Genomic DNA, 25,908 nt, shown 5'->3' with positions numbered 1-25,908 from the left:
TCAGTCCTCTGCAGGCTAACAGCACTGCACAGTATGTAATTGCAAGATTGCATGTTATAGCCCCTATAAGGACTAAAAAAAAAAAAGGGAATTAACCCCTCCCTAAAAAGTTTGAATGGACCTACAGAAGGGGTTATTTTTACCAAAAAGTTCAATTTTTTTATATTGTTTGCTTTTGTAATGAAATGATCAGATCAAACAATTTATGATGCTAACAAGCCCTCATATGCTTTCTGTAGGTGCAACATTTTAATAGTTTTGTCTTCCTCCTCCCCTTCTAAAAAAAAAAAACAATCAGGAATACAAAAACGGAAGTTGGCCTGGTCCTTCAGGGGTTATGCTGTTTGTAACACATTGGTGGAGGGGGTCGGGAGCCCAAATTACATTGACAAATTCCAGAAGTGACTTGTTATTTAGTCCCTGAGGTGAATGGAGCAGAGGTCAGACAAGCATGCTTTGTCAGTTGTCCAGGTAATCACAAAATACATTTACTTTCAATCTTTATTGACATTTTTCAATACTGCATTCCATCAATTCCACATTCCATTTTAATACAACCAGACAGATGGCACCTTGATGTTTTCAGAGATCACTGCAGCACTCCGCCTGAGGTTTTCCATCTAAAAAGCAAGCAATGAATTACTAAAAGTGAGCATGTAAACATTACTCCTTACATTGCCCATATTTTTAGTGATTACTAATGGGTTGTCACTAAAAAGCTTAGAAACATGTTCCTGGCAGTTTAACTACATGCAGCAGTAATGTTTTGACTAGGGATCGACCGATATCGTTTTTTAGGGCCGATACCGATAATCGGTGGAGGTTAGGGCCGATAGCAGATAACTTATACCGATATTCCGGTATAAATTATCGGCTATTTAACCCCCTGCAGATCATTGATTTAAAGCGGGCGCTTTAAATCAATGATCTGCAGTGGCTTTAGCGGGGCCATAGGCCGCCGCCAGCCCCCGCTTCTCTCCCCTACCTGCCAGGGTGCTCCGGGCCGTCCATCCATCGTTCCTGTAGTGTCCGTGGGCATTCCGGGTGGTCCGGTCCGGGCTGTCCTTCTCCGGTGGGCCTCTTCTCCACTCCGGGCAGGCTCCGGCCTAGTACGCTGCATAGACATCGCTGCGCAGTGACGCCCGTGCGCACGGCGTAGCGGCATCTATGCAGCGTACTAGGCCGGAGCCTGCCCGGAGTGGAGAAGAAGACCGTGGGAGAAGGACAGCCCGGACCGGACCACCCGGAATGCCCCCGGACACTACATGAAGGAAGGATGGCCTGGACCACCCCCATTACGGGTAAGTTTAATTTTTTTTATTGACTCGGAGGGTGGGGGAGGGGCCCGACCAGTATAGGAAAAAATCCATACTGGTATACCGCCAAGCATCACGGTGGGGATTGCGGTGGGTCGGAGGTGCGGTGCGGCGGGTCGAGGGGGTGGCGGTCGCGGTGCATTATCAGCAAGATAATTGCAGATACCGATAATGCCCAAAATCGTGATTATCAGCCATACCGATAATCGGTCGATCCCTAGTTTTGACCACAACATGTAACAGAGGGGCTCTTAAATTAGCAGCATGGCCACACAATAGCTGGGTGCTGAGGAGCTTCCAAGGTCCCTAGGTTTGCCATGGATGCACATGTAATTGGCTCTTCCAAAGACACTGTTTAATCGATTGCCTATAAGCATAACACATTGCACTACAGTAGTGCATTGATTACTGGGGAAGTACATTAAGCAAATTAAAGTTTGTAAAAAGATCCTCCAGACAACTTAAAGCATTACTGTCATTAGTTTAAGGAATGGAAAAAAAAAAGTTGATTCTATCCATTTTCCTAATACACTTCATAAAGATATGATTGCTGAATATGTGAAAAATGGGTTTAAAAAATTGCCACTAGGGGCCTGTGTCTAAAATTGTTTCTGTTCATTTCATGAACTTGTGTACTTGCACCATATAGGTTCCACGTGGCTGCTTTAGGGCTAGAAAAGCATGCACTTTGGTCACAAATCTGAGAATTTCAAACAAAATGTTTATTTTTGGCACAAAATGCAGGTATTTCTGTCCTTGCCCCATTACTTAAATTTGAAGCTTAAATTTTCTTACTAATGATAGCAAACACTTTAAAAAAAGAGTACCTGTCACCAAACTAAATATATTGTATTACTTTGCTATTTACTTGATGTTAAAAAGGAGTAGTGTAGTGAACAATGACTTATCCATATCCAAAGTATAGAGGATAAGTTACAGATCTGGGGCAGGGGGCTGACAGCTGGGACCCAACAATCTCCTGAACAGGGACCTGCAGTCTCCAGGAAGGGGGCATGCTGACCCCTGCACGAAGCTGCGGCTGACATTACCCCTCCATATATCTCAGAGATACATGAGGGGGCGTTAGCTGTGGCTTCCAGAGGGGATCAGCACGCCTGTTTCTGGCAGATTGCTGGGGCCCAGTTCAGGAGATTGTGGGGTCCCAGTGGTTGGACCCCTGCAATCTATAAATTATCCTCTATCCTTTGGATAGGGAAGAAGTTATTTTTCACTGCACTACTCCTTTAAAGTTCAACCTTTATGTTTTTAATGTGATTGTAAAAATGTCCACTAGGTGGCTCTGTTCCCTGTGCAAGTCAAATAGTTTGGTATCCTGGCAGGAGACCAAAAACTGTTGAGCACAGCTTTCACAGGCTTCAGTGACTTTGCACCTGCTGGGAAACACCTATGGCCTCCTGCCAGGGGCAAAGGTATGAGAGCATTTTAATAACTCAGAATTTAATTTATTTTGGGGGTGTTAGGAGTAGTCAGGGAATATAACCTGAGTTAAGATATGGTTTAATGACAGGTACTCATGTTAAATAGTTTTCTGAGCCGAGACTTCAGAAAGGGCTATAATATCCTCATGTGATCCAATGCTTACCTGTGCTTTTCCATTGCTTTCTGCAGGTAGGAACTACTTGCTCAGGCAAAGGTCATCAGGATGACTAGTACAGTAGCAGATCAGGGGAGCTTTGACTTCCTGAATGGGTAGTCATAACTAATGTCAGTATGGAAAACTATTGAGGGAAGGCTGGGATCTGGAGTTCTGCATCTGAATCAAAAAATTTCTCAAGGGGAGATCAAACTTGTCCAAAGGAAAATTTGTCAAGCTGCCCACAGAAACCAGCTCTTTCATTTTTCAGAGGCCTTGTCAAAAATGAAAGCAGCAACTTTTCCTCTGGACAGGTATTGATAAGTCTCCCCCTTAGAGGTTTATTTAGAGTTAACCTGCATACCTTTCAATAGAAAATCAAGTGCAAGACAAGCTGTAAATTCTTCACCAGTCGAGCTTCATTTCACAGCCTGCAAAAAAGAAAACAGCTTAGGAAAGATGGCTATTCCCACACCTCCATCATACTGCGACTTCAGGATTGTCTTACCCCGCAAAATTCAGAAGTGTAAAGAGGCAGCCAACCCACCATTACACACTGAGTGAAAAAGGCAACATTTATCTACGACAGCCTAAAATCCCAGAGTCCATAACTTGGGGCTGAGAGAGGAACAGCTGTCGATTGTGGACACAATAGATTTGTACAGTTAGATATTGCCAGACAACCCATTCATGTTAAACCCCTTAAATCTTGCCAATTTTAGTTATTGCACTTGTTTTCCCTTGACCTTTAAGAGCCATAACTCATTTTCTCTTTTACAGAACCTTAGTTTTTTGCAGGACCAATTTTGCCTCTTCTATTTCCCCTCAAATAAAGTTTGTGTGAACAATGGAAAGTTGAAGGAAGACATACAGATCCAAAGGGTTTAATTGCCATGGCAATAGCTGCAAGCCCACTAGTAGCTGTGGACCTCAGCTGCATATTTTGCTACCCAATGACTTCAATGGGTTAGAAAATGTGCAGCAATGGGTAGTATTGCAGCTCATTTCCACTGGAGACTAGCAATACCACACACCATGGACAGTGGTGCTTTTTCTTGGGAGTCTCCATTTTTCTAACCCCTACTCCCTTTTGGAAGTTTCCAACAAAACTATCTGCAGGCTGCATGTTCTAAATTGAGAAGCTGAGCAAACAACTGCATTGTCAACATGACATGTTCTCTAACACTTACCTGAATGCACAAGTCACCTTTGTCATTAGGCATATGGATCTTGGCAGAGATTGAGGTCTCCGGGCACACATCTATAGGGAATGAACATTAAGAAGTCAGCTTTTTATTATTGTCAGTGCAGAGGAAAGGCTACAAGAGGTGAAGAGCCTGCTCAGGGCATGATCATAATCATTGGTTTTCAGGTGAAACACGGACTATGCAAACTCATCACTGCAGGCTCTGACTAGTGGTGGCATTACCAAGAGTCTACTGTAGTCTGGGTTTGAGGGCGACACATTTAGACAGTTGCATTATGCTGCTGAAGTTTGTGTGTGACCACTACAGGAAGACCACATACAATGGCAGAGTAAGACTGGCTCTCAGGTTTCACCTTTGCCAAGGGCCATTTTCCACTGAAATGTGGACAAGAGCCACTATTGTTAGCTATATCAGATCATAAAATTAGGAAAAGCTCAAGTGACTTATGTTTAAGCCGTATTTCAGATTATGCAGAGACAGGTAGTATCTGTAGTTAATTGCTACAGCCAAGAGGATCAACCCCCTAAACTAAATATATAGGTAGCAAGTGTGTGATCCTGGGTAAAAAACTGTTCTCATCTGTTCAGCTATTCCTAAAATACAGCAAAATCCTGCAATATGCAAAATAAAGGGAACCAATCAGCATATTTTAGCTTATAACCTGCTCGGCAATGCGTTATATGCTAGAATAGCTATCCTCACCATGCCTGATGGAGTCAATGCTCTTCTCCGTCTGCTTAGGGAGCAGAGCGACAACTGTCATTCAAGCTGTTGGGGCCACAGTGAACAGAGCTGGTAAGTGTAAGCCCCTGCCCAGGGGACCATTTGCTGGGCGGGAATTTATACCTTAATATCTACACCAAATATATACACTTAATATCTACACAAATTTGGAACAGAAATGCAGGTTGTCACAAAAAACTCAAGTGTTTTCAAAACAAAAGGTTTTTAGCCCTATAGAGAAATGTTATAGGGTCGAGGAGAACAATTTAAACAGACTGACTATTATAGTAACTGAAGAATTGGGTATTGTTTTAACTGCGCTTAACCCCATACATAAATGTCCAATATCAAATTTCAGCATAAAATTAAAAACCTACACATTCGTTATTACCACATTTATAACAACCCAAGCTATAGTGAATGGGTAGCCATAACTAATGACAGCCTGGAAAACCCCTTTAAAGGCAAGTCAGGGACCTGATTCACCCCCACAGAAAACATTTTGAATACATTTTCTGAATAAAATGTCAATAGGTACAAGCTAAAGTTTTAACTAAAGTCTTAGAGTTATACTGCATACCTTTCAATAGACATTTTAGTGCAAGATGGCACCAGCTGTAGATTCACCAGTCATTTCACTTCACATCCTGCAACAAGAAGCCTGTTTAGGAACGAGCACTATTCCCACACCTCCATCATACTGCCACATTAGGATTGTCTTACCCCGCAAAATTCAGAAGTGTAAAGAGGCAGCCAACCCACCATTACACACTGAGTGAAAAAGGCAACATTTATCTACGACAGCCTAAAATCCCTGAGTCCATAACTTGGGGCTCAGAGAGGAACAGCTGTCGATTGTGGACACAATAGATTTGTACAGTTATCAGATATTGCCAGAAAATCCAGCATGTGAAACCCTACCCTATAAGTTCTGGGTGGGAGGGAAACTGAATGGCATTTGAAGCAACAGGTTCCCTTTAAGAAAGGGTTCATTTGCATAAACATACTACATATGTTATTGAGTAGCACAGTCCACCACAGCATTCTTCAGAACAGAAAGGGTGAATACCTGCTAAACAATGGCCCAAATGACAATCACTCCCGTTCACACAATGAAGGTCATTGGCTTTTACACCCCAGTAGTCTAAGTATACACAGCAAATAGATGCATGTTTAGCTTCAACTTAAAGGGGTACTCCACTGCTCTGCATTTGGAACAAACTGTTCCAAATGCTTAGAGCTGGCAGATTGTGATGTCACAGCCCCGCCCCCTCAATGCAAGTCTATGGGAGGCTGTCATGACCATTCCCACAGACTTTCATTAAGGGGCAGGGCTATGACATCACAAGCTCCCAGCGTCAGCTCTAAGGGCTCGGAACATTTTGTTCCAGATGCTGAACAGAGGAGTACCCCTTTAATGAAGTGGTTTACACAATCCTGGTCACACTGATATTTTACAGCATATTTCTTACCTGAATGTACAAGTCACCTTTGTTGGTAGGCACATGGATCTTGACAAGATTGTGGTCTCCAGGCACACATCTATAGGGAATGAACATTAAGTAGTTAAGAAGTCAGCTTTTTATTGCTGCTGTCAGTGCAGAGGAAAGGCTACAAGGTGAAGAGCCTGCTCAGGGCATGATCATAATCATTGGTTTTCAGGTGAAACACGGACTATGCAAACTCATCACTGCAGGCTCTGACTAGTGGTGGCATTACCAAGAGTCTACTGTAGTCTGGGTCTGAGGAGGAAAGCTCTGAGCAGACATTTAGACTGCATGGTTTGAAGATTATGTTAGAATACAAGACAGGATTCACCTGCAGCTTCTTCCTGTTAGTACGTCACACTGCAGGCCGACATAGGCTACATGGCGGTGCGACCGACATTGGTGTCCAGGTCTCAAGGCATCACACTGCTGTAGCCAACAACAAGCTAAGCCTCAGTGATAAGTTGACAGCAGAGACCAGGAAGACGACAGCAGTAGAGATCTGGAGCGGCAATAGCAGCAAGCAAGTCCCATTTGTTTTATTCTGGCAGTGGGGGCATAATGGCCGCACATATCTTCATGAGACTAAGAGGAATCTGACTGCAGCATCCCACAGTAACCTGTACATAATCTAGCAAGTGATCCCTGTTAAATTACACTTAGCTCCATAATAGCTGAATGGATTTCATGTAGGAAGGTTGTGGTCATGCATATTTTCTGCTGCAGATCTTTCTGCCCATTGAAGTCAATGGGCATCAAAACCTTCAACAAAAATATGCACATGAAGATATCTAAGTGACTTTGTTGAAGCCACACTTCAAACCATGCAGTATCGGCTCAATGCTAAAGCCATGAAAGGTTATAAGTGAGCAGGACTGCTTTATTATATGTATTTTCTGATCCGTGCAGCACATACTCATCTAGTTATCAGTTAAGACCGGTCACCACTGACCAGTGCAGGATCAGAACGCAATAGCTAAAGGCCCTTTTACACTTTAAGGGAAACTGGAAAAATGAAATAGTTTTAGAGATATACTTCATTTGTGTGGCTCCATTTTTTAATATATAGTTTTGGTGATAGTTAATATTTAACCTGTTGGGGACGGAGGGCATACCTGTACACCCTTCTCCCACTCCCTTTCTATAACGCAGGGCCACAACAGCCGGGATCCGTGGCTAATAGCCCATGAAACTGATCAGTGCGGTGGCTATTACCCCTTTAGATGCAGCATTCAAAGTTATACGCTGCATCTAAAGAGAAAATACTGGTCAACTCAGGGGGCTGTTTGGGATTGCCACGGTAAAATCACAGCATCTAGGACAGGAGGGTCCCTACCTTCCTCCTTGCTGTCCGATTGCCAAATGACTGCTCAGTGCCCGAGATCCAGGCATGAGCAGTCAAGCAGCAGAATCATTGATCAATGGTTTCCTATGACAAAGCATTGATCAGTGTAAAAGATCAGTGTGTGCAGTGTTAAAACCCCCTATGGGAGCTATAATGTCGCAAAAAAAAAATAATGGAAATAATTAAAGATTAACCCCTTCCCTGAAAAGTTTGAATCACCCCTTTCCCCGTTTAAAATAAATAAACATGCGATATCACCATGTGCAGAAATGTCCAAATTATAAAAATATATTGTTAAACCGCATGGTCAGTGGCGTACGCCCCTAAAAAATTCCAAAGTCCAAAATAGCGTATTTAGTCACTTTATGTATCATGAAAAGATAGCGATCAAAAAGTCAGATCAATACAAAAAAATGGTACTGCTAAAAACTTCAGTTCACAGCACAAAAAAATTAGCCTCATACCGCCCCGTACGCAGAAAAATAAGTTCTAGGGATCAGAAGATTCCCATTTTAAAACAAAATTTTCCTGCATGTAGTTATAATTTTTTCAGAAGTGCAACAAAATCAAACCTATATAAGTAGGGTATCATTTTAATCGTATGGACCTACAGAATAAAGATGGTGTCATTTTTACCGAAAAATGTACTGCGTAGAAACGGAAGCCCCCAAAAGTTACAAAATTGCATTTTTCTTCAATTTTGTAGCACAATGATTTTTTCCCCCTATTTCCCCATAGATTTTTGGGTAAAATGACTGATGTCATTACAAAGTAGAATTGGTGGCGCAAAAAAATACGTTGTGTGGATTTTTTAGGTGCAAAATTGAAAGGTTTAGGATTTTTTTTTAAAGGTGAGGAAAACACAAAAGTGCAAAAACAGAGTACTCCATCCCAAAGGATAAATGGGATTTTCTAATAGCCATTTTAACGGCCATTATGTTGTGATTGAATATAGTAACATGAGAAATAGTTCATGAGCCATTTCTCCCATTACTGTCTTCCGTCACAAAACGGTTAATAATAACGGGCTAAAATGGGTTAACAGCTATTTGAGAATCCCCTTATATATAGTCTATGGGATTTTTCTAACGGCTGTATAGGATTTTGTAACTGACGATTTTCTGAACTTCGAAAACGGAGACATTTTGTAGAGTGAAAGGGGCCTAAGGATCAGTATGGAAGAGCATGCTCCACTCCCCAATGCTGGATTGCCCCTTATAATAAACCTGTCACAATATCAAGGCTGCCATACTGTCATCAGGTCACACTAGCAGAGATCCACAACTACACTTTAGTAATATACAACAATAAGGCCAAAATGTATAGAAATTAGATTGAGCAGGTGGTATGTATAAGACATAACAGCAGGGATATACTGATCACTTACCTTCAAGTAAAGACGGCTCTCCGGCTCCATTAGAGACCTAATCACCTAGGATACAAACATAAGTTAACAAACCCAAACGATCTTCAATATATCCACACACTAGGGATCGACCGATATCGATTTTGAGGGCCGATACCGATAGCCGATAACTTATACCGATATTCCGGTATAAGTTATCGGCTATTATACACACACCATCTTCGTGCGGGTCTACAACCAACCCTGGGAGCGAGGCCACGTGCTCGTCTTATAAACATGGCGGCGCAGGCCTTGAGCAGCACGGTGACGGTATACAGACAGAAGTGAAGACTACACCACTACAAGCAATACTACCGGTCACCTATAAATAGCACAGAGCCGACAGCGCTCAACTACCCAGACTACTACAACCCCCAGAGGACACACTCACCTGCAGGAACACACGGAACTAGGGAAGAAATACACGTCTTCCCGCCTTTATATACCAGCAGAGGAGGAGCGCAGGAAGGGGCGGGGCGGGGCGTTCTCTACGGTCCATTATAAAACCTTGCAGGCTTAAGGACCTTTGATGATGTCATGAGCACGTGATTATCAGTCACATGTGGGAGGAGTTTCATTCAGGGTTTTAGTTTGTGTGTAGGGCAGTGTTTCTCAACCAGGGTGACTCCAACTGTTGCAAAACTACAACTCCCAGCATGCCCAGACTGCCGAAGGCTGTCTGGGCATGCTGGGAGTTGTAGTTTTACAACAGCTGGAGGCACCCTGGTTGGGAAAACCTGGTGTAGGGTTTGGTGACACTGTGGATTTTAACCCAATTTTGACCCTGCCAACTTTTTTTGATTCATGTTTTCCTCCACCCATTACTTTATTTTTATTTTTCCAATGACCGGTTGTATTACCGCTTATTTTTTGTGGGACAAAATGTACTTTTCATTGGCTCACTTTATGTTATCATATAATGTTTTATAGAACCAGAAAAACGATATATGTAACAATACGGTATATCTGACATGTTATCTCTATTCTATGGGCCAGTATGATGCCAACCATACCAAACTTGGATATTGTTTTTTTTTTCTCATCTTATAGTAAAAATCAAAGTTTGTTCAGTGCCATGTTCTGACATCTATACCTTTTTATTTTTTTTAACCTATGGAGCGGTGTTGGGGTTTATTTTTTGCGCCATGAGCTGTAGTTTTAAACAGTTCCACTTTTGCGTATATATGTCATCACTTTTCATTATGTTTTCTTCTGTGATATGATGTGACCAAAAATCTGAAATTTTGGCTTTTGGAATTTTTTTGCTACCCATTTTTCTCTTTAAAGTGGAAAAAAACAAAAACTGAAAAACTTGATTAACCCCTGTGGCTCCTGGTGTAGGCTTAGGAGCCACAGTTAGCAACCAGCATCGGAGCTAACACTCTTAGATGCCGCTGTCAGTAGCAGCTAGGCAGTTGGCCAACTTTCTTAAAGAGGCACTCCGCTGCTCCAGCGTTTGGAACATTGTGTTCTGAACGCTTGGAGCAGGCGGCTGCCACGCCCCTCGTGATGTCACACCCCCTCAATTCAAGTTTATGGGAGGGAGTGTGGTGTGACGTCACGAGGGGCACAGCCGTGACGTCACAACCCCAGCCATCCGCACCCAGCATTCTAAATGAACGCTGGGTGCTGCACAGAGATCGCAGGGGTCCCAGCGGCGGGACCCCCCGTGACCAGACATCTGATCCTTTAGATAGGGGATAAGATGTCTAGGGGGTGGAGTACCCCTTTAAGGTCTTCATTACTGCGATTGTAAGTCTTCTATTACAGCCTGCCTAAATGACCCCTTTTTCCCATTTTCCAAATAAAGAAAAGTCATCTTCCCCCCAAATTAACATATTTGGCATGCATGCATTGCATGCATAATTGTCCAAATAATAAAATCTTATATTATTAACCCCATACAGTGAATACCATAAACAAAAAAAAAAAAAAATGCCAGCATTGCTGGGGGTTTGGTCACATCCAAGGAAAAAATTATATAAAAATTTATCAAAAAGTCCCTTCGTGCAGTGGTCAACACGCCTCCTTCCCGTGGGCTACCTGGGCCCCATATGAGAGATCGCAGGGAGCCCCAGCGGTCGGATCCCCCGTGATCTGAAAGGTATCCTATCCTTAGGATAGGGGATAAGTTATTCAGCACTGGACTACTCCTTTAAAGCTAAGTCCACACTGTGTTTTAGCTGTCCATCAGAGGTATCTGTCAGCATCCTACTAAAAACTGGATTGTGAATTTCATTTTAATGGCCCAAACGGAGTCACCAAGTGACTTAGTTTGGGACGTATGCACTTTTTTTTGTTACCCATTGCGGTCAAATGCACTGCAGAAAATCTGCAGCAAAATCTGAAACTTATCCCCTATGCTTAGGATAGGGGATACGTTTTTCAGCACTATTCCTTTAACCATGCTTCAAAATTACATAACTTTACACTATTTGATGTCTTTATCCCTTTGTTTTTGTATTTTAGTATACTGATAGATAGCTTCCTAAGAAAATTGTCCCTAGTGCATGTCTGAGATGTAAGGCTAGGGCTTTCCTATGACTTACAAGAAAGCTTCTTGATGTCCGCCATGGGGTATAATTAAAGCTATGTTAGGTGAAAATCCGGCAGCAAACCTGTTCAGTTAGACTGGATTCACATTGGCATTGTTTCCTTTGTTGTTTTGCTATGTCCCTGCAGAAAAATGGCAAAAATGGCACCAAACGGACCCCAGTGACTTTAATAGGGTCCCTCTGATTTCTGCCATGGTGTCCCCATGAAGCCAGCCTGAATAGCATTTAAGTTAAGCTCCTCAAGAACTTGGATTTGCACTTACAGCACCATCAGAACCTTTCACATGGTGTTTTCACAACATCTTCTATATGTGACAAACTTCTTGTTCCCCTAAAAACTTTATTGACACAAATGTAAAAATAAAATTCTTTTTGATGGACATATCCTGGGCTTTTACATTGAAATGCAACCAAAACACTGCTGGCTGTATGTCTTCCCACTTTGGGTGTGACAAAGTCTTGATTTTTACATTATGTGAAGTTTCTTTTGTTATGTTAATGACCTGTTGAACTGACATGAAACTACTCTGTATCCTTATCATTGTCCTTACTAGGCCATTGTATATCAGGTGAGAAACAAAATGTAAATGTACCTTGTTTCTTAAATTTCCATTTCTTCAAACCATTTTAAGACCTTGTTTTTAGTGTGAGAGAACTATTGTAAAATTGTACACAGGGTTTCAGGATAAGATGCATTGGGTGTATACATGAGGAGCGGCACTATTCTGACCATTATATAACTTGTATATGGCATTTTTCACCATATTTCAGGAGAGGATCCTGCTCCCCTATGTCTTTATGACTCCCACCCACAGAAGCATTTGCAACATGGAGGGCATTATAGGGCAGTGCTGAGCAGCCTAAGCTGGTAATATAGAACTTGGGTAAAATATTTTTCTCCAGCCACTCTTCCCTCCCCTTACCCATTCCCTCTCCATAGACTTTTGTCTGCAGCTGTAACCTGTTACTTAAGTGAGCTGAGCTGTCAGAATAAACAAAGGAGGAAATTTATCAAAACCTGTCCAGAGGAAAAGTTGTCCAGTTGCCCATAGTAACCAATCAGATCGCTTTAATCTTTAACAAGGCCTCTGCAAAATGAAAGAACCTATCTGATTGATTGCTATGGTCAACTGGGCAACTTTTCCTATGGTTTTGAGGTTTTGATAAATCTCCCCCAATGTGCTTAGGAGGGGAAGCAAGAAACGAGCCTGATAAGAGGAGCAAATATTTTTTCTCTGGTATTTTTTTTTTGTACTATTGATTTATTAGTGCCAGATTATTAGTAATATTTACATCTATAATCCTGCATGGCCACTGTATAGTGTAGCGTATGCTTCTGGGCTACAACAATGTATGTCCATCAGGGACTAGATATAGCAGGAGTGATGGTAAGTATGAAGCTGTCCATCTCCCAATAATAGTGCAGTGTTCAGCTAACTAGTAGGGCTTGCAGGGTGCAGTTTCCTGAATTCTTCAGCCATATTAACCCCACTGTACACTACCAATGGGATTAGGATCCAGCAGGAGTAGGTTTGTGGCCAAGTGCTGCACAATGGAGGTAGCATTATGCTATGGCAAGGCACCAATTGAGCCTTCAGAAATGAGTTTGTACACAGCCAGCATATGTTTCCAGCTTCTTTTGTTAGAAAGACACAGCATAAGGAGGATGCCATCTGGACCAGGGCACTATGGGATCTCTCATAGTTGCAGGGTAGGCCAAAGGTACTTTGAGCATAGTTTATGGGGGACCAGAACACATTTGCAATTGCCTTTCCCCCAGTTTATTAACATTTGCTGCAGAAATATATATATTTTTTACATATCCCAGGCTTTCATTTTTCACTTCTTTGCATTTAAATGGCAATGTATATATATATATATATATATATATATACACAGTGACCCCTCGACCTACGATGGCCCCGACATACGATAATTTCAACATGCGATGGCCTCTCAGAGACCATCACATGTTGAAGGCAGCATCAACATACGATGCTTTTGTATGTCGGGGCCATCACATAAACGGCTATCCGGCAGTGCAGGCTGCTTCAGCTGGCACCGGATAACCGTTTACGGTGCCCTATGTGGTCCGCTGACGATCACTTACCTGTCCTCGGGGCTCCGGCGCGTCCTCTTCAGGATCCCCTGCATCGTCGGCGCTCTCCATCGACGTCATCAGGTCGCTGCGACGCCGTCCCGTCATCCAATAGGAGCGGCGTGCGTAGCGACGTGATGGCGGCAACAGAGAGCGAGGATGCCGGGGAAGCAGAGGCTTTGCGGGAGCGTCGGGGACACCTCGGGGACGCGGCGACAGCGATGGACGGCGACATCCCGGGCAGCGGTGACGAGCGGTGACGGTCCGGAGCGGCGGGGACAGGTGAGTACAACTTCCTCTAACAGTGGTCTTCAACCTGCGGACCTCCAGATGTTGCAAAACTACAACTCCCAGCATGCCCGGACAGCCGTTGTTCTTCAAAGTTCGTCTTATATATTGTGGCTGCAAAAAACAAAAACAAAAACAAAAAGAATAAAAAAAAACAAAACTAAAAAAAAAGCTCAAGAATAAACAATGTGGTGTTATAAAATGTATTATAGATATTGGGACCAGGGTAAAAAAAAAAATGTCATTAAAAAAATTTACACACCCCTTCGCTGGAAATGGCTACCATGGAAGCGGCGGCGAATTAGTGGGCGAGCAAAGTTTTATTTTTTTTATTTCTTTTTAGCCAGATTTCAGCCTGTATGAAACCTTTTAGAATGTATGTCACTGTTTCTCAAGCAGGGTGCCGTCAGATCGCGCAAAACTACAACTCCCAGCATGCCCGGGAGTTGTAGTTTCGCAACAGCTGGAGGCACTCTGCTTGAGAAACAGTGGTTTATACAGTAAAGAGGTGATATTTTAGAAGTTTAGAGCATTAGGTACATTTCATTGCATTGTTTCCCTTCCCAGTCCAAATAATGGCGTGACGTCATAGCTAGGAGATACAAGCGTGTGACGGCATAGAGTGACTCGCCTCTGACTGGAGCGATTCTCTGCATTTTAGGCGCCGGCTGGTCGGCGTAGTAAACGACCATAGCGGTTTCATGAGGTAACATTCACAGCTCGGCCCCCTTGTTTGCGGCGGAAATAGTGAGCTCGCTTTAACCCCTTCCTGACCCATGGCATACATGTATGTCATGGGTCGGCTCCCATTCTATAACGTGGGGCCACGGCGTGGCCCCACGTCATAGCGGGTCGGGCCCGGCACCTAGCAACGGCCAGGACCCATGGCTAATAGCGCGCAGCAGTGATCGCGGTGCCACGCGCTATTAACCCTTTAGACGCGGCGTTCAAAGTTGAATGCCGTGTCTAAAGTGAAAGTAAACTAATGCCGGTTAGCTCAGGGAGCTGCTCGGGATCGCCGCGGCAAAATCGCGGCATCCCGAACAGCTTACATGACAGCCGGAGGATCCCTACCTGCCTCCATGCTGTTCGATCGCCGAATGACTGCTCAGTGCCTGAGATCCAGGCATGAGCAGTCAAGCGGCAGAATCATCGATCACTGGTTTCCTATGAGAAACCATTGATCAATGTAAAAGATCAGTGTGTGCAGTGTTATAGGTCCCTATGGGAGCTATAACACTGCAAAAAAAAAATAATTGAAAAAAAAAGTGAATAAAGATCATTTAACCCCTTCCCTAATAAAAGTTTGAATCACCCCCCTTTTCCTATTTAAAAAAAAAAAACTGTAAATAAAAATAAAAATAAACATATGTGGTATCTTCGCGTGCGGAAATGTCCGAATTATAAAAATCTATCATTAATTAAACCGTACGGTCAATGGCGTACGCGCAAAAAAAATTCCAAAGTCCAAACAAGCGTATTTTGGTCACTTTTTATATCACTAAAAATTGAATAAAAAGGGATCAAAAAGTCCGATCATTACAAAAATGGTACCGCTAAAAACTTCAGATCACGTTGCAAAAAAATAGCCCTCATACCGACCCATACGGCAAAAAACAAAAAAAGTTATAGGAGTCAGAAGATGACAATTTTAAACATATAAATTTTCCTGCATGTAGTTATGATTTTTTCCAGAAGTGCGACAAAATCAAACCTATACAAGTAGGGTATCATTTTAACCGTATGGACCTACAGAATAAAGAGAGAGTGTCATTTTTACCGAAAAATGTACTGCGTAGAAACGGAAGCACCCAAAAGTTACAAAATTGTGTTTTTTCTTCAATTTTGTCGCACAATTAATTTTTTTCCGTTTCCCCGTAGATTTTTGGGTAAAATGACTGATGTCATTACAAAGTAAAATTGGTGGTGCAAAAAATAAGCTATCATATGGATTTTTAAGTGCAAAATTGAAAGAGTTATGTTTTTTTAAAGGTAAGGAGGAAAAAACGAAAGTGCAAAAATGGAAAAACCCTGGGTCATGAAGGGGTTAATACAGGGACACCACAACGTAGCCGGGCACTTGCTGCACTGAAGGGCTCTTACGTGTAATGACTCATATGTTCTTATGTCTTAGTTAATACCACAATGAGAACAGTAGGTTTTAGATCACTGCGTAGTAAAAACGAATTATCCATAATTTAATAAGCAAGATATGTATGTGTATGTATATATATATATATATATATATATATATTTATATGTAAACTATCACAGGATTTTGGAGGGGAAAAAAAAATAATTAAAAGTTGGGCTCGTCCGGGATTTGAACCCGGGACCTCTCGCACCCAAAGCGAGAATCATACCCCTAGACCAACGAGCCAGCTATAGGAAAGAAGAGACTTACTTTGATTATGTTCCTTCTATCAAAATTCAGAGACTGCAATATGGCACAGAAAATTCTTATGATATGCTTTCTATTGTGAGGATGGTAACTGTAAGCTATAAGATTCATTGCAGCAATGTAATTGCCCATTCACACTACCAAATCCCATCTGTCTGCTGCGGGTACCGGCTGAATCAGCCGGTGCTAGGATCTCTCGGACAAGCACCGTCTCCATAGACGGCAATGCATATCCAAGCGGATTCCGCCAAAAGAATAAATTAAAAATTACTGCATCCTTAACCCCTTAAGGACCCGTTTTTTTTCTGTTTTTGCATTTTAGTTTTTTCCTCCTTATCTTTAAACAATCATAACTCTTTCAATTTTGCACCTAAAAATCCATATGATGGCTTATTTTTTGCGCCACCAATTCTACTTTGTAATGACGTCAGTCATTTTACCCAAAATTCTATGGCGAAACGGAAAAAACTATCCATTGTGAGACAAAATTGAAAAAAATACACCATTTTGTAATTTTTGGGGGCTTCCTTTTTTACACAGTACATTTTTCGGTAAAAATGACACCTTATCTTTATTCTGTAGGTCCATACGATTAAAATGATACCCTACTTATATAGGTTTGATTTTGTCGTACTTATGGAAAAAATCATAACTACATGCAGGAAAATTTATACGTTTAAAATTGTCATCTTCTGACCCCTATAACTTTTTTATTTTTCCGTGTATGGTGCATTATGAGGCTCATTTTTTTGCGCCGTGATCTGAAGTTTTTAGCGGTACCATTTTTGTATTGATCGGACTTTTTGATCACTTCTTATTCATTTTTTCATGATATAAAAAGTGACCAAAAATACACTATTTTTTTGCGCGTACACTATTGACCGTGCGGTTTAATTAATGATATATTTTTTATAATTCGGACATTTCCGCATGCGGTGATACCACATATGTTTATTTTTATTTACACTGTTTTTTTAAATGGGAAAAGGGGGGTGATTCAAACTTTTATTAGGGAAGGGGTTAAATGATCTTTATTCACTTTTTTTTTTGCAATGTTATAGCTCTCATAGGGGGCTATAACACTGCACACACTGATCTTTTACATTGATCAATGGTTTCTCATAGGAAACCATTGATCGATGATTCTGCCACTTGACTGCTCATGCCTGGATCTCAGGCACTGAGCAGTCATTCGGCGATCGGACAGCGAGGAGGCAGGTAGGGATCCTCCGGCTGTCCTGTAAGCTGTTCTGGATGCCGCGATTTCGCAGCGGCAATCCATAACAGCTCCCTGAGCCAACCGGCAACATTATAGTTTCACTTTAGACGCGGCAATCAACTTTGAACGCCGCGTCTAAAGGGTTAATAGCGCGCAGCACCGCGATCAATGCCGCGCACTATTAGCCAAGGGTCCCGGCCGTTGTTAGAGGCCATGGCCCTCATTATAGAACGGGAGCGGACTCATGACGTAATCGTACGTCATGGGTCCTTAACAGGTTAAAGGGGTACTCCGGTGCCAAAAAGTTAAACAGATTTGTAAAATAATCTTAATCCTTCCAGTACCTATTAACTGCTGAATACTACAGAGGAAATTATTTTCTTTTTGTATTTCTGCTGACACCTCTGTCCATTTTAGGAACTGTCCAAAGCAGAATGTTTTCTATGGGGATTTTCTCCTGCTTTGGACAGTACCTGGCATGGACAGAGGTGTTAGCAGAGAGAACTGTGGACAGACAGAAAAGAAATCCAAAAAGAAAAGAATTTCCTCTGTAGGAAACAGCCGCTAATAAGTACTGGAAGGATTATGATTTTTCATTAGAAGTAATTTACAAATCTGTTTAATTTTCTGGCACCAGTTGATTTAAAAAAAATAAAGTTTTCCACCAGAGTACCCCTTTAACCTCTTTGATACGTAGGGCGTACAGGTATGCCCAGGCATCCCGTGACATCGCCGAGGGGGGTCCTGAGACCCCCGTGTCGGCGATCGTGGCAAATCACTGGTCAATTCAGACCAGCGATTTGCGGCGACTCTAGGCCATACGTGTCTCCGGTGACCTAGAAAATAAGGGTGATCGGGGCTGTCCGACAGAGCCCTGATCCCCCTGAAGGTTAAAGTTCAGTTCCCCTGCTCGCTCTGCCCACCCATGGATGTCCGGGCAGAGCGGGGGAACGGTGGAGCTCACCAGATCCAAGCAGCGATGACATCATCCGGCAGCATTGGCGGCGATCATGGCATGGTCATGTCGACGGCGGTGCAGCGACGGCGATCTGGGTAAGTGGTCTGGAGATCCGGGGGACCACAGTTAGGAATCTCTAAACTGTGGCCCTTCAGATCTTGCAAAACTACAACTCCCAGCATGCCCACACAGCCATTTGCTGTCTGGGCATGATGGGATTTGTAGTTTTGCAACATATGGAGGGACACAGTTTGGAGATCACTATACAGTGGTCTCTAAACTGTGGCCCTCCAGATGTTGCATAACTACAACTCCCAGCATGCACTGACAGACCGTGCATGCTGGGGGTTGTAGTTTTGCAACAGCTGGAGGCACACTGGTGGGGAAGCACTGAGTTTGTCTGTTATCTAACTCGCTGTTTCCTCACCAGTGTGCCTCCAGCTGTGGCAAAACTACAACTCCCAGCATACAAGGTCTGTCAGTCCATGCTTAGAGGTGTCGTTTTGCAACAGCTGGAGAGTGTTTTTCATTTGCACAGCCCACTGTTCCAAAGATCTGTCAAATGCCCATAGGGTTTAAATGCTCACTGTACCCCTTTTACATTCTGTGAGGGGTGTAGTTTCCGAAATATGGTGGTGGTGGTGGTAGGGGGGCACTGTTCTGGCACCACAGGGGGCTTTGTAAACACACAAAGCCCCGACTTCTATTCCAACCAAATTCTTTCTCCAAAAGCCCAATGGCGCTCCTCCTCTTCTGAGCATTGTAGTTCGCCAGCAGAGCTCTTTACATCCACATATGGGGTATTTCCTTACTCAGAAGAAATGGGGTTACAAATTTTGGGAGTCTTTTCTTCTAATTACCCTTTGTGAAAATGAAAAATCTGGGGTAATTTTGGCCCCACGGGGTTTTCCTAAATGAGAACCCTACAGCACTGTTTCCCAAACAGGGTGCCTCCAGCTGTTGCAAGACTCCCAGCCTGCCAGGACAGTCTATGGCTGTCCGGCAATACTGGAAGTTGTTGTTTTTCAACAGCTGGAGGCACACTGGTGGGGAACCACTGAGTTAGAAAACAGACTCTAGCTCAGTGATTCCAACCCATGTGCCTCCAGCTGTTGCAAAACTACAGCTCCCAGCATGTACGGTCTGTCAGTGCATTGTGGGAGTTGTAGTTTTGCAACAGCTGGAGGCACACGGTTTGGAATCACTGAGTTAGGAAACAGACTCTAGCTCAGTGTTTCCCAACCAGTGTGCCTACAGCTGTTGCAAAACTACAACTCCCAGCATGCCCACACTGTCCAGGCATGCTGGGAGTTGTAGTTCTGCAACATCTGAAGGGCCAGATATTGCAGAACTACACGCCTAGCATGCCTGACGGTCTGGGCATGCTGGGAATTGTAGTTTTGCAACATCTGGAGGGCTACAGTTTGAAGACTTCGCATAGTGGTCTCCAAACTGTGGTCCTCCAGATGTTGCAAAACTACAACTCCCAGCATGCCCAAACAGCAGTTTGCTGTCTGGGCATGCTGGGATTTGTAGTTTTGCGACATCTGGAGGGCCACAGTTTGGAGATCACTGTGAAGTGGTCTCTAAACTGTAGCCCTCCAGATGTTGCAAAACTGCAAATCCCAGCATGCCCAAACAGCAAACATCTGTCTCGGCATGCTGGATGTTGTAGTTGTGTACCTCCAGCTGTTGCAAAACCTTCTTGTAACAGAACCTAACTGAGGGTTTTCCAACCAGTGTGCCTCCAGCTGTTGCAAAAGTACAACTCCCAGCATGCACGGTCTGTCAGTACATGCTGGGAGTTGTAGTTTTGAAACAGATGGAGGTTTGCCCCCCCCCCCCATGTGAATGTACAGGGTACATTCACATGGGCAGGTTTACAGTAAGTTTCCTGCTTGAAGTTTGAGCTGCGGCAACATTTTTGCCGCAGAGCAAACTCCTAGTGGGAAACTCACCTAAACCCGCCAGTGCGAATGTACCCTAAAAACACTACACTAACACATAATAAAGGGTAAAACACTACATATACACCCCCTTACACTGTCCCTGTGTGGGCATGCTGGGAGTTATAGTTTTGCAGCTTTTAGAAGACCACAGTGAAGATCACTTACCGCAATCTTCACTGCAGCCTCCTCTACGCCGCACTCCTCCTGCTGCTGTCGATGCAGCTGCTCCATGTCGCCGGACCGGGTAAGCCGACCATGATCCCCCCTCCTCGCACTCATGATCGGTGGGCAGAGTGGGGGAAATTATCTCTAACACCCCCCCCCCCCCCCCCCCAACAGCCAATGGTGGTCATACTGACCGACCAATGGCAGGGGATAGGAGGAGGTAGCAGCACTGCCACCTCGCTCCTATCCTTTATGGTCTCAGGGCCCCCCTAGGCATTGCCACTGGATGCCTGCTGATAGATATCAGCAGTCATCCCGGTCCGATCACCACCTGGCGAACAGGAGGGTGTACAGGTACCCCCTAGTCCTTAAGAACCGGGACGCGAGGGCGTATCCATACGCCTTCCGTCCCCAACAGGTTAAAAAATTTAGCCTATTTAAAATTATCTTCTTCTGACCCCTAAAACTTTTTTTATTTTTCCGTATATGGGGATGAGTGAGGGATTATAATTTGCGCTGTGATCTCCAGTTTTATTTGGATTGTACTATTTGATCGCTTTTTATAAATTTTTTCTGTGTATACAGAGTGATCAGAAAATACGCAATTCTGGAATTTAGATATTTTTTTTTTTTAACATATACACTATGATCCGTGCTGTTTAACATTATATTGTTATAGTTAGGACATTTAAGAACGCAGCGATACCATGTTTATTTTTGTTTACATTTTTATTTATTTTTTATGGGAAAAGAGGGGTGATTCAAAATTTTATTAAGGAAAGGGGTTAATGGATAACTCCGGGATGTAACAACTTATCCCCTATCCTAAGGATAGGGGATAAATGTTAGATCGCAATGGGTCCGACCGCTGGGGCCCCCTGCAATCTCCCGAACGGCGCACCGGCTCCCTACATGAAACAAACCATTTTGACCACTGCACGAAGCTATGGCAGAGCTGGAAATTGCCGAAAGCAGTGGTCCAGCTCTCCCATCGAACTGCATGGAGGGGGCATGTCGGCCGCCGCTTTGTGTGGTGCTTGAAAATGCTAGTTTCATGCAGGGAGTCGGGGCGCTGTTCAGGAGATTGCAGGGGGCCCCAGTGGTTGGACCCTCACAATCTAACACTTATCCCCTATCCCTATAACAAGCGTTTGCTCTCATGTCTGCTAATCGTTCGGCCTATTCCACAGGGGGATATCAGGCTGTTCAGACAACAATCACCCCATGTAATATGGCCCATAAAACATTTCCCCTAAAATAGATCTGTGGTCCACAGACCAACTGTTTGGCACAGACACACAGTGCCCAGATGTAAACACAGAAGCCTTCAATCTTTACGCTGCATAGTGGCCGTGGTGTGTTACTACAGCTCAGCTACCATTCACTTCAATGGAAGCAAATCCAGGTAAATCTTATAAAACCATAAACCCCTGGTTTTGCCACATGTGTAAACCCAGCCTATCGATGTCAGCCTGTTCACCCACACTAAACCCAATACACTGAGTTATAGTGTGGGTGAAAAGGATTCACGTTTTTTTGGTCCACTGGCTGCCAAGATATTTGCCTGTAAAGTTCCAGTATTTCATACATGACTAGCACATTGAAGGCGTTGCCCCGGCCTGCTGGCCGCCTCTGCCTCCCAGAGTGAACGTCCTAAGCCCACCCCCACTATTAGCATATTCATTATCTTCAACTCCACCTCCTAGTGATGTAGAGTCACAGGTCACATGAGTGGAGCACTCTGTGCAGAGCACATGCTCCGGAAGATTTCAAACGGCTCTCAAGTCCTGATGACGTGAGAGCTCTGCTGTAAGAAATCTTCCGGCGTTCACGTGACCTGTGCATTCATGTCACTAGGATGTGGAGTTGAAGATAATGAATATGCTAATAGCAGGGGTGGGCTTAGGACGTTCACTCCGGGAGGCAGAGGCAGCTAGCCAGCGGGGGGGCAACACCATCAACGTACTAGTCAGTATTTCTTAAAGTTACTCAGCTGATCAAACCAATAGAGGCTCAAAACCAACAAGCCCAAAATTATGCCATGAGGGGAAGTCAGCTTTCAGACAACCAATAGTATAAAGCAGTAGTAAAATACGCTGTAAATCCGCTCTTGTGAATCTACCCTCAAGGTGGTACTTGTGGAAGTCTTTTTTTCCCCAGGTTAAAAAATAAAATAAATACATTTTAATGAAAACCTAGCCTTAAAAGGGTACTCCGGGAAGACAACACAGATGAGAACGCTTCAAAGCAGATGGCTAATAGCCACATTAGCATAGCATTCTTTGAATACAAGGTCATTAAACCCCAAAAGCTAAGAAATTACAATGCTCCCCTGCCCCAAGTGTTGAATATGCATGGTCTATGTGACAAAAAAAATGTAAACACTATGGTATTTTCATAATTTATTAGAAAAACAAAAAAACAAAACAAAAACAACAAATCTGAATATGTTAAATAACATATAATGTGCAAAAATATCAAGTATTTTTCAGGTAGACATGTGAATATTGCAGTAGTTTTTTTTACCTTTTCATTGGTAATAACTGAAAAAAATAAGTCTTTATTTAACACAAGATCCACTGGTCAAATATATTTTCATCTGACTTAAAGCCATTTGAACACAGAACAACATACACTTTCAGCCACACTTTAGCGTATTATGATGTTTGGCACTGAACACCTCCTCTCGGTCTTTCATCCTCTTGGTATGCCTCTCCTCTGAATTCTCTGTTGTACTGTTTGGGATCAAATTCCACAAGCTCCACAACTTCCATGTCATCAGTGACCATCACATCTTCTCTGGGTGGAAGCAAACGTTCCAGAAGAGGGAGCTTGCTTGTTGGAAGCCAATTGTTTTCTGGGAAAGTCACCTAAAAGAAAGAATGTAATAAGAAAAGTACACGTGTCATCATTAGCAAAAGTACATGTTAGTATTTCACCTCCCAACTGCTTATTATGAATGTAAAAATACACTGCTCAAAAAATAAACACTTAAACAACACAATGTAACTGCAAGTCAATCACACTTCTGTGAAATCACACTGTCCACTCAGGAAGCAACACTGATTGACAATCAATTTCACATGCTGTTGTGCAAATGGAACAGACAACAGGGGGAAATTATAGGAAATTAGCAAGAGACCCCCAATAAAGGAGTGAATCTGCAGGTAGTGACCACAGACCACTTCTCAGTTGCTATGCTTCCTGGCTGATGTTTTGGTCACTTTTGAATGCTGCCAGTGCCTTCACTCTAGTGGTAGCATGAGACGGAGTCTACAACCCACACAAGTGGCTCAGGTAGTGCAGCTCATCCAGGATGGCACATCGATGCGATCTGTGGCAAGATCATTTGCTGTGTCTGTCAGCATAGTGTCCAGAACATGGAGGCGCTACCAGGAGACAGTCCAGTACATCAGGAAAGAGACGTGGAAAAGGCCATAGGAGGTCAACAACCTAGCAGCAGGACCACTACCTCCGCCTTTGTGCAAGGAGGAGCAGGAGGAGCACTGCCAGAGCCCTGCAAAATGACCTCCAGCAGGCCACAAATGTGCATGTGTCCACTCAAACGGTCATAAACAGACTCCATGAGGGTGGTATGAGAGCCCGACGTCCACAGGTGGGTGTTTGGCTGTAAGCAGGATGTTTGGCATTTGTCAGAGAACACCAAGATTGGCAAATTCGCCACTGGCGCCCTGTGCTCTCCTTTTCACAGGTGAAAGCACTGAACATATGTGACAGACGTGACAGTCTGGAGACACCATGGAGAACGTTCTGCTGCCTGCAACATCCTCCAGCATGACCGGTTTGTCGGTGGGTCAGTAATGGTGTGGGGTGGTTTTTCCTTGGGGGGCCGTACAGCCCTCCATGAATTTGCCAGAGGTAGCCTGACTGCCATTAGGTACAGAGATGAGAGCCTCAGACCCCTTGTGAGACCATATGCTGGTGCGGTTGGCCCTGGGTTCCTCCTAATGCAAGACAATGCTAGACCTCATGTGGATGGAGTGTGTCAGCAGTTCCTGCAAGAGGAAGGCATTGATGCTATGGATTGGCCCGCCCATTCCCCAGACCTGAATGCGATTGAGCATATGTGGGACATCATGTCTTGCTCCATCCACCAATGCCACGTTGCACCACAGGCTGTCCAGGAGTTGGCGGATGCTTTAGTCCAGGTCTGGGAGGACATCCCTCAGGAGAACCTCCGCCCCCTCATCAGGAGCATGCCCAGGTGTTGTAGGGAGGTCATACGGGCACGTGGAGGCCACACACACACTACTGAGCCTCATTTTGACTTGTTTTAACCCCTTAAGGACCGGAGGTTTTTCCGTTTTTGCATTTTCGTTTTTTGCTCCTTGCCTTTAAAAAATCATAACTCTTTCAAATTTACACCTAAAAATCCATATGATGGCTTATTTTTTGCGCCACCAATTCTATTTTGTAATGACGTCAGTCATTTTGCCCAAAAATCTATGGTGAAGCGGGAAAAAAAATAATTGTGCGACAAAATTGAAAAAAAAACGCTGTTTTGTAACTTTTGGGGGCTTCCGTTTCTACGTAGTACATTTTTCGGTAAAAATGACACCTGATATGTATTCTGTAGGTCCATACGATTAAAATGATACCCTACTTATATAGGTTTGATTTTGTCGGACTTCTGGAAAAAATCATAACTACATGCAGGAAAATTAATACGTTTAAAATTGTCATCTTCTGACCCCTATAACTTTTTTATTTTTCCGTGTATGGGGCGGTATGAGCACTCGTTTTTTGCGCCGTGATCTGAAGTTTTTAACGGTACCATTTTTGCATTGATAGGACTTATTGATCACTTTTTATTCATTTTTAAATGATATAAAAAGTGACCAAAAATGCACTATTTTGGACTTTGGAATTTTTTTGCGCGCACGCCATTGACCGAGCGGTTTAATTAATGATATATTTTTATAATTCGGACATTTCCGCACGCGGTGATACCACATATGTTTATTTTTATTTTTATTTACACTGTGTTTTTTTTTTTTATTGGAAAAGGGGGGTGATTCAAACTTTTAATAGGGGAGGAGTTAAATGATCTTTATTCACTTTTTTTTTTCACCTTTTTTTTGCAGTGTTATAGGTCCCATAGGGACCTATAACACTGCACACACTGATCTTCTATGTTGATCACTGGTTTCTCATAAGAAACCAGTGATCAACAATT

The 25,908-nt window shown here is 43.3% G+C and overlaps 1 protein-coding gene, 1 long non-coding RNA gene and 3 other non-coding genes across 6 annotated transcripts in view; all 5 read right to left on the bottom strand.

Moving 5' to 3' along the window:
• Positions 1-467: 467 nt before the first annotated feature.
• LOC130277617 (uncharacterized) lies at positions 468-9,574 on the bottom strand. Of its 2 annotated transcripts, XR_008845496.1 has the most exons (7): positions 9,470-9,574; positions 9,061-9,105; positions 6,314-6,383; positions 5,422-5,488; positions 4,101-4,171; positions 3,275-3,341; positions 468-620 (listed from the first exon to the last, which is right to left on the bottom strand). It is a non-coding gene; the product is annotated as an uncharacterized LOC130277617 (long non-coding RNA). The 2 variants fall into 2 exon arrangements; XR_008845492.1 differs by lacking the exon at positions 9,470-9,574 and having other exon boundaries at positions 9,061-9,446.
• On the bottom strand, positions 3,408-3,549 carry LOC130345864 (small nucleolar RNA SNORA79). The gene has a single exon (XR_008884305.1). It is a non-coding gene; the product is annotated as a small nucleolar RNA SNORA79 (small nucleolar RNA).
• LOC130345852 (small nucleolar RNA SNORA79) lies at positions 5,554-5,695 on the bottom strand. Its single transcript, XR_008884304.1, has one exon. It is a non-coding gene; the product is annotated as a small nucleolar RNA SNORA79 (small nucleolar RNA).
• Positions 9,575-16,327: 6,753 nt separating the features above from the next.
• TRNAP-UGG (transfer RNA proline (anticodon UGG)) lies at positions 16,328-16,399 on the bottom strand. The gene has a single exon. It is a non-coding gene; the product is annotated as a tRNA-Pro (tRNA).
• A 6,762-nt stretch (positions 16,400-23,161) lies between these two features.
• The window catches only part of LOC130277614 (dnaJ homolog subfamily A member 4-like), a 32,350-nt gene continuing 29,603 nt past the window's right edge, over positions 23,162-25,908 (bottom strand). Inside the window, exon 8 of the mRNA XM_056528325.1 lies at positions 23,162-23,581. Coding sequence (XP_056384300.1) covers positions 23,369-23,581 — 213 coding nt within the window. The 3' untranslated portion in view covers positions 23,162-23,368. The remainder of the gene's footprint in view (positions 23,582-25,908) is intronic.

Source organism: Hyla sarda, chromosome 1 (assembly GCF_029499605.1).
Source record: "Hyla sarda isolate aHylSar1 chromosome 1, aHylSar1.hap1, whole genome shotgun sequence".
NCBI classification, from domain to species: domain Eukaryota; kingdom Metazoa; phylum Chordata; class Amphibia; order Anura; family Hylidae; genus Hyla; species Hyla sarda.
The sequence above is the reverse complement of the archived record's forward strand: the minus strand, read 5'-3'. Positions and strand labels throughout refer to the sequence as shown.